Genomic DNA, 8,680 nt, shown 5'->3' on the forward strand with positions numbered 1-8,680 from the left:
CAGGAACAGGCAAGGCTTTATCTGGATGTTCTGCAATGACTACGGTTACCGTATGCCTGGGCTTTCCTGACATGTCCCTTCTCCTGCCTGAAAGCCTGTCCTGTCTGGAAAGGCGGATTCTGAGGTTTCCTGGATGTTTGATAGCCATAACAGGGCACAGCCTGATTGGAGTGAGTATGAACATGTGCTGCGTAGCCATGTGCACAGCAACGCTGCGAGGTGTTGGCTGGATCTGTTGCACACACGCTGTCCACAAGCACTGTGAGTCCCATGGGCCTGGACAGGGTGGGATTTATTGCCCCTAAGCTACACCACACGTGCACACTTGCTGCTCTCTAGTAAATAGGAGAGCCATTACTGAGCTGCAGATGAGGCTGGAGGTGAGAGAATGTAGAAAAGGGGAAAAAGTGGCATTTACTAAATCACAAAGAAAATCAGGCTCTTGCAAAAGCACTTGTTAGACTGAACTTATTTTCAGCATGTGTAAGAAGTTCTCTACCTCCATCTTGATACAACACTCTAGAGTGTCTGAACACCCCTGTCCCACTCACAGATGTCTCCTCACAACACGTCTGGGATCCAGGGAAGCTCTGTCCTGTTTTAGGATGGGCAGCAGAGCCCACGAGAAGAGGAGGCAATTGCCCAAACAGACCTCCATTCCTTTCCAGCAGCTGCCCAGCTTTTCTGATTTACCCCTGCATTTTTCTCTGCATAGTTGCAGAGGCAAATTTGGCTTTGCCTTGGAACTTCTGAAAAACCCATCGTGTATGTCATGACCTGCCTGGCTTGTGACAACTGCACCAACTAATAAATGGGGGTGGAAAGAGAAATAGCTCAGCCAACTGTTTCCAGGGGACAGCGCTCGTTTATCTTCCTGCAGCGTGCTGCGAGCAGTGGGGGAGACAGCGGAGGAGGAGCCCCTGGGGCACGTGGAAGCCGAGTGTTGGCCCCACAGCCACTTGCTGAGCTGAAGCTCCAGCTTCGAGCCTGGTGGACAGCCCTCTACATCCAAAACACATCTCATAACCCTGACTGTGTGGGCAGCCCCTGCGCAGACAGCGTGGAGAGGAGCATCTGCATCTGCCACGGTGGAGTGGCTCCAGGGCCATCCAGCCTGGGGACAGCAGGAGGCTGCACGTGGCGTGTTTGTACCGTTCCTCCTCTCCCTCTCTCACTCTCAGCTTTACGGAACATTACCATCCCTAGCCACTAGCATCTTGGGGAGCCCCCAGCTGCCCAGAAGCTAACTCTTGTGCTTTTTTTAGTGGTGGAGCATCTCTGAGGCCTGGCTCTCGCTCCATAAATTCCTGCATTCCAGCCCGACTGGAGTGATGCCCCCGGGCCAGGACGTAATTGAATCCCAGGCGCTGCCACCATCCCCCAGAAATGGATGGATATTGGTTCCCTCAAAGTGTAAGGAGCCAGCCCTTGGCCCCCTGCCTGAGCCTGCAGCAGCCACGCTCTGCTGTGGGAGGACAGGAGGCACGTTGGGCTTCTGCATTGTTCTGGTCTTATGCTGGTGCATGAAGTGCCCCTGAGCCCCCCCAGCTCGAAGGCAGATGCTGCTGGATGGCTCTTACCTCTCACAAACACGTAGGTGCTGACTGCTGTGGTGCCCTCGATTTTGGCATCAATGTACTTGTAGTAGCAGCGGTAGTAACCCGTGTCGTTCGCCTGGGTCTCCACCAGCACCAGGACTTTGCAGTATGGCTTCGTGCCGGTCCCCTCGCAGTCTTCTTCTCGGATTGCCCGGCCGCTGCTGGGGGCTGCTGAGGCCACCAACTCCATCTCCTTCTCCTTCCCAGCAGGGTCCACCTTGCCCCCAGGCCACGACCACTCCAAGGGGTGCTGGCCTCTGGACATGAGCAAAGAGGAGAGTTAGCTTTGGGTTGAGCAGGGTGAACACAGTGGGGATTTAACTGCCCTGTAATGACTCTGTGCACATCTGCATGTGGCCCAGGCAGCCACTGTGCTTGGGCTGCAGCATGGAGGAACAGCCATCCTCCAAGGAGAAAAACAGGCACAAGGAGATGGCAGGCAGCTTCACTAATTGCTGAGCAAGCAGAGGCTTGTCCCATTCTCCAGGCCACCTCTCCAGCCATGCTAAGCTGTAAGACATCAGCCCACTCACAAGCAGGTCTCTTTCTCCCATGACTTTGTCCTGCTGGTGTTGGTGCCAGGTCAGGGAGCTGCATATGGCTGAGGGAAAGGCTCCATTTATTCTCTATTCCCTCTCATTATTAAAAGGGCCCAGAGCTATTAAGAAAACACACTGATGTGATGAGTTCCCTTGGCTCAGTGTAGCTTCTGGCAGGGGCCCACGGTGTGATGGATGGAGTGGGAAGGGGAATGAGGGAAGGAGAGCAGACTGGAAAGAAAATGAGAAAGAGAAAAGCAGGAGGGAGTCAGGGATAAAAGACAGCAAGGAGAAAACAGGGGGAGGCTCAGCTGATCGCCTTCTGTCCAGCTGCCAGCTGTTTCCTTCCCTGCTGCTGTGGGAGGGGGGTCCTTGCTCTGCACAGCCCCTTCAACCCCCCAGCACGCTCCCCTGCCAGGCCTGGGGCTGCTGCGCCTTCCCACCTCTGCAGAGACACTGAGCTACAGACACCTCTCCAAGGGCACGACTGCAGAGTCTGTTCACCAGCAGCCCAAAGACAAATGGAAAAGTCCAGGAACTGTCAGAAACCCCCAGACAGAGCGTGCACGTGTGTAGTCATATACAGCTGAGGATCTCCAGAGCGGGAAGGCTGCACATGCACGTGTACGTACACACACGCCCCACCATAGCTCGTTATAACTGCACTTGTTTACTACAAACAAAACAACCTTTTATTCCATGCTGGAAATTTCCTTCTGTGAAATGAGAGTCCCTTTCAGAGGAAGGCCTAGAACCCCACTTGAAAGTTTGCCAGTAGAGCTGAGAGTCAATTAAGAGCATGCAAAAAAAAAAAGAAATGGGAAAAAAGAAGACATGGCAAGAGACAGCTGTGGGGGTAAAAATGGCTTTTTGTCAGCACCCTTTGCTCTGTCAGGGGAAACTGGGTTCATCTATTATTCGAGTTGGGAACAGGCGTGTTAGCACACACAGCTCCTCTGCCAGGGCAGCTTTGCGGGCAGATGCTTTTAAGCGCAGCCAGACCATGACTGTCACCAGTAGCTGGATCCAGACAGCAAGGGACAGCGAGGAGGAAGCGAGATAAGGTGCCATCGGAGGGCACGGTGGCTCAGATGCAATGAGGACAGGATTTCTGTCCAAGCGTGAGGGAAAGACCTGCCCCTTTGTGTTTGTCTTCAGCAGCTGATTTATCTTCCTGCAGAATTTGCTCTCTTCCAGCTCCTGCTGCCCAGCTCACCACGGGTGAGTTCAGTGACAGTGTGCTGCACTCTCCCCATGTCACCAGGCACAAGGGCTCTGGAGGCAGTGACGTGCCCTTGGGGACAGCCACGCAGCCCCTCTGACCCAGCTCAAACTTCTTCATTCACTAAAAATGCCATCAGTGCCTGAGGGAGGAATGGAAGTACAGCTCTGGTGGCTTGTGTCCATGAATTATGAGTAGGCTTTTCCAAAGGATCAGAGTCTCGTGAACACTTCAGTAAAAATAAGACTCTTAAATTTTGCATTTTCCCCATCCTATGCATGCCTAGAGAAAATAAGAGTAAATCTGATCACCAAACCAGTAACACTCAGTGACCTCTGCCACACCTATTGTTATTGCACCCACAGCCCCGCTGCAGCAGGCACAGACCGTGGGGCTGGCTCCACTCTCAACCCAGAGCTGAGAGCTTCAGACCCCAACTGCACAAAGGAGCCCCAAAGGCCTTTGCATTCGCTCAGGCATTTTTGGCACTCCACGTGGAGCAGGGTAATTGCACAAGTCTCCAGCGTTTCCGCTTTCTGTTTGTTTATCCACTGGGATTTTCACGCATTATCAGATCCACTTGTTTTATTAACCATCAAGGCCAGCAGTGGCTGAGTGACACCTATTTATATAAACACGGATGGGCCAGTGCAAACAGACCTGACAACCAGCCCGTGAAAAAAAAATTCCTGGCATCGTGCGCTGCTTGACCAGATTCACTGGGGACACAGAAGGTGTAGGCATTAGTCTGAGCCCAAGTTAGCGTTGATGGTATGTTAATAGGACCAGAAGAAGGCAGGGATGAGGGCAGGCCTAGCTCACTTGGTTTATTTCTGAATCTACCCTCTTCTGCATTTGTGGAAAGATCCAGGTAGCAGTTTTGAATGGTTCCCTCCCTCCTATCTGTCACCTTCGAAGATTTGTTCCCAAGTTGTTTTCTTTCAGCTCTGTGACAATGTGCCCCTGGGTGATGGAGCCTGCTGATGCCAGCTGGAAACAGATGCACTGTAGGCTTCTCCACAGCTGTTTTCCTAAATCTTTTCAGGACAGATGCTCTTCAAGGGAGACGTTGTAATTGGCACCACTTTTCTTCAATCCTCTTTGAAGCTCCCAAGTGTGGTATGACGAGCAAAGCTGGCTGTGGGTTTGTGGCTTAGCTGGGCTAAGACAGATCCCTCCTCAGCACCGTAGGGAATGTTCACAGCAGTCACACACGTGTAGGAAAGAGTAGCAGGTGTTGTGTGTCCCCAGACACTGCTCAGGAGCAGACATGGTGGGGCATGGCCTTGTCCTTGGGCTCCTTCAGCCCTGCCACAGCGCTCATTTCCTCCACGGGAGCCAAGAGGGCTCTGGGGTCAAATACTTCCTCTCTGCCAGAGTAGGGTTCATGCATCTGCAAGCATCTGCAGGTTAGCTCTATTAACAAGTCACTGGGCAGTAAAGGACAACCTTGCCCTTCTTCTTCTAAATACCATGGCTGGGTGATGCTCCCCCTCCATCTGAGTGCCTAGCACCTACAGGATGGGATGGGATGTGCACAGCTAGGACCAAGTCAATTCCTCTGGAGGTTTCTGGTGTTGTGCAGTCGGCTCTTGTGGGCTCTGGTCCAACATTCATGAGCTGGAACAGCACAAGCTCTCCACTTCCCCCCAGTGCAGGCTGCTGAGGGCATGAATGCAGAGATTCACAATATTCTTTCCTTCCTTCTCGGGATGGAAGCTAATAAAAGATGCACTGTCCATGTGGGCATCAGTCTCTTTGCCCTGCTCTGCCACATGATTATATCAGAACATCAATGAGGCTCTCAGCCAGCCCTGGCATGACCTGTATTTTGGGGAATGTTCCTACACTGGTCCCTTGCTCTGTCTGGACCTCTCAAGGGTACATTGCACTGGGTGATGGGGGGAACGCACCTGTATGTGACACCATTTGCAAAAGCAGAGCCCCAGCATCTGGTGGCTCCTTGCAGGTGTGCGGTGTCTCTGGGTCTCTGTTAAGCATGCCCAGCTCCAGAGGCATTGTTTATCCCATGGCCTGGCACGGACTCTGGTCACCGACGAGGCTAGGCAGGTTGCAGAGCAGGAGGGGGCTGGGGAGCTGGGGGCCCATGAGATCCAGGCTGCTCCAAGGCAGCCTGAGAGCGCAGCCGGCGGTGGGACTCTCACGCTCAGTGGGTGAAGCCTGAAATTTCTCCAGGGAGACTCACGCGGTGGGTTTTGAGCTCAGCTTTCTGCTGCAGCACTGCTTCAAGCAGGCCTGTACTCCTGGCTCCAGGGCAGCTCAAAGAGCAGCCAGAGGACATTGTTCTCAAGGGAAGACCAGGGTCAAGCTGAAGCCACCTCCAACACGATGCTCAGTAGGGAGTCCCTGGATCCTGGATTTGATTTCTTATTTGTTTCTGCCCTACCCTGCCCCACCACCCTCTCCTTTGCCTGTTCTCTTGGTGGTCTGCATGTTTTTCCCTTCAGCTCCTATTAACATAAGCCAGGTCTTCCCAGAGTGGGCCATGGTCCAGAGAAGAGGTTGGAGAAGCAGCTGGGTGTAATTAGAGATCCAGAGACCAAGAAAGATTTACTTTTCATTCAAATGAATTAATAGTGTCCCACAGTCAAAATCCTCTCCTCAAGACATTAGACATACACAGGCTTGAGAGCTCAGAGGGTGAATGGGAACCTCTGAGCCATGCAGGAGATGCTGAGACTTGTCTACCTGCAGATGGTGTGAAGGACGTTGCACAATCCCAGAGGAGCACATCTAGGGTAGCAGGATGCAGAGGCGGGGGGCAGCCATGAAACACGTGGGCATGAGTTTTAGTACTATTTGCAGATGGTTTTGCTGCTCTCCCACTGGCCAGTTCAGTCCCACACCTGGGAGCCAGGGGTAGGGATGTTCCTTATCTCCGCTGTGTCTTTGCCAACACACTGTATGGATAATGCCTAGTGAGCCTGAAAGATGAGCCTTGGCACTGCAGCTGGAAACAGGGAGCTTGCTGCCACTTGGAGAGACGCTGTAGCTTGTACGATGCTCCCTGCAAGGTCAGGCCACGCAGAGTCTGCACTGGACGTAAGATTTTTTTTTCCACTTCATGAGTTTTTCCTTATTACTAATAGTACCTAAGAAGTGTACAAGGAAAGGGCAATCTTGTCCTTCCCAGTCCAGGAGGGTTACCCAAACAGAAAGGCTTTCCGCTTCATGGTATAAAACAGGTAGGTTCATGCTTGACTGCAGAAGACATTTTCTTTTAACCACACCTATGTTCTTTAGCCTTGGCTCAGTCTGCAAGCAACAGGGTCTTGAAACCACTTTCTGTGTCCCTCCCTGGGCCACTGCTGAGAATGGGTCTAGCCTGATTATAAACTCATTTGGAATAATCTCAGCGAATCTCTCCTCTTCCAGGGTTTTAACAGAGAGTGGCAGCTCCCACATCCCTCTGTGGAGAGAACTGCCATGGCAGAGCGCTGGAGTCCCCAGACTCCTCTTCCTTTATGCCCCCCACAGCAGTTATATGGCTGACCACAGTCCTCCAACTCACGTGTTTCCTACAACCCAGCACACACCATAGCACCTCAGGTCACCATATGAACAAGCCCACAACCGCTCAGCTTCCCAGACCGAGTGAAATCAGTTCAGTATGGCCATCAGCAATCTTTCCTCTGTCCCTATCCCCTGGCTATGAACTGATTCATAAAGTAAAAGCAATGCCATCTGTTCCAGGAAAAGTTAAATATGTTTGTGACAAGACAGGGACACAATGCCAGCCAAGTGTTTGCAGTAATTGCTCCATGGTTATATATAACACTGAGAAACACCCATTTGAGGCCCACGCTGAGTTTATATCCCCATTGGGTCCTAGCACTCAGATCCCAAGTATGGATCCACTTGCAGCTGCTGAAGGGAAACTCCAGCTTTGTCAGGAAAATTGACCTTGGTCAATTCTCCCACTGTTGTTTTTGGTTTTGTTTTCTTTCCAAGATAGGGGGGAGAGCTGAAAACATGTACAGCCAAGTGTCCCAGCATAGGATACATCAGTTCAGGTGCATCACCCTCTCAGAGCCACAGTCTCCAAAACAACCAGAGATTCTCCAGCTCAGCTCCTCTCACAGTTATTCACCTGGCCAAGGCTTCTCTTCACCCTCATGTGTACAAGACAGAGCATTAAATCCCAGCTTCCTAGAAAAGCTAGCAGCCTTTCACAGCCACCATCAAGTGCAGCCTTGCCTTCTCCCATGGATATTTCTCAACGTCCCCCCAAATGACCTATCAGATTTAGAAACCACGGCTACAACTCTAGCAGCCCCTGATAAGGTGAAAATAAGCAATGTCAGAGAAAGACAAGGAGAGTTAGGAAGGCAGTTTCCCTAAAGAGCTTACAAGGACGCTATCAGCTCACACAAAGGTTTCTCTATCTTCCTTCTGCCTGCAAGTCTACAGCAGAGGTTATCACCATCTCCTCTGAGACATCTTCAGCTTCTCCTTCAATTAATTACTTAGATGAATTCACACTTCATGAATGTGGCAGACTTCTAGTCAGCCGTGTTAATTTGCAGGTGTACTGCAGCCAAGGTGTCCCTGGTGGGCTCTCTTTGCCTGATCCTTTATCATTTTTCAGGTAAGAGCAGTCTAGGCAGAGCCAAGTGCCTTACCTGCAGGTGATGGTCAGCGTATCCTTGGCGTTGATGACGTGCTCCTCTTCGGTGATGCTAAGAGTAGGGGGGCTCATAGAATAACTGCTCACCAGGTCTGTGGAGATAAAGGAGAGAGGGAATGATGCAGACAGCTGCTGGTCTGGACACACCACTGTAGGCAGCAGCTAGCTTGGCACCATAAGCCTGGAGAGGGGCAAAGCCTCTTGAAGGAAACTTCTCATAGGAGTCTGCCCTTCAGCAACAGCTCTAGCCCCTGGGCTCAGACAGACAGACTCACACAGAGGAGGGCCAGAAAAAGGATGGAAGATCAGAAATCAGGGAATCCAGGTGTAGCCATTCCTCACCAGGTGACTGAGATTGTGCTCATTTAGACTATGGCTCTGAAAGGACCTTATCTGATAACTGGAGGGAGCCTGGTGGGAGATTTTTCTATATGTATATAGTTTGCTGGGATCAGGGGATGAAAATCCATCTGCCCAGATACCACAAATGCAAAACTCTTGTGTTTGAACAGAGATGCTCTCAGGAGCCAGCAGGCATTCACTGAATGCCCTTCTCCTGCCGGGACCTCTTGGGTACAGGCAGTCACCCAAACAGGTCCAAACCTGGGGATTACAGCAGCCCCCTTCCCTGCACCACAAGCCCCACAGGCATTCCAGGAGTGAAATTATCCAG

General features: G+C 51.7%; 1 protein-coding gene across 2 annotated transcripts in view; it reads right to left on the reverse strand.

Moving 5' to 3' along the window:
* The window catches only part of FLT4 (fms related receptor tyrosine kinase 4), a 36,989-nt gene extending 28,877 nt beyond the window's left edge, over nt 1-8,112 (reverse strand). For both annotated transcript variants that reach the window (XM_010167372.2, XM_010167371.2), the window contains exons 1-2: nt 8,003-8,112; nt 1,581-1,855 (exon numbers count right to left, since the gene is read on the reverse strand). In XM_010167372.2, coding sequence (XP_010165674.1) covers nt 1,581-1,855; nt 8,003-8,079 — 352 coding nt within the window. In that variant the 5' untranslated portion in view covers nt 8,080-8,112. The remainder of the gene's footprint in view (nt 1-1,580; nt 1,856-8,002) is intronic.
* Between the last annotated feature and the right edge of the window lie 568 nt (nt 8,113-8,680).

The sequence above is a fragment of the Antrostomus carolinensis genome, unplaced genomic scaffold (genome assembly GCF_000700745.2).
Source record: "Antrostomus carolinensis isolate BGI_N321 unplaced genomic scaffold, ASM70074v2 scaffold37054, whole genome shotgun sequence".
Classification (NCBI taxonomy): domain Eukaryota; kingdom Metazoa; phylum Chordata; class Aves; order Caprimulgiformes; family Caprimulgidae; genus Antrostomus; species Antrostomus carolinensis.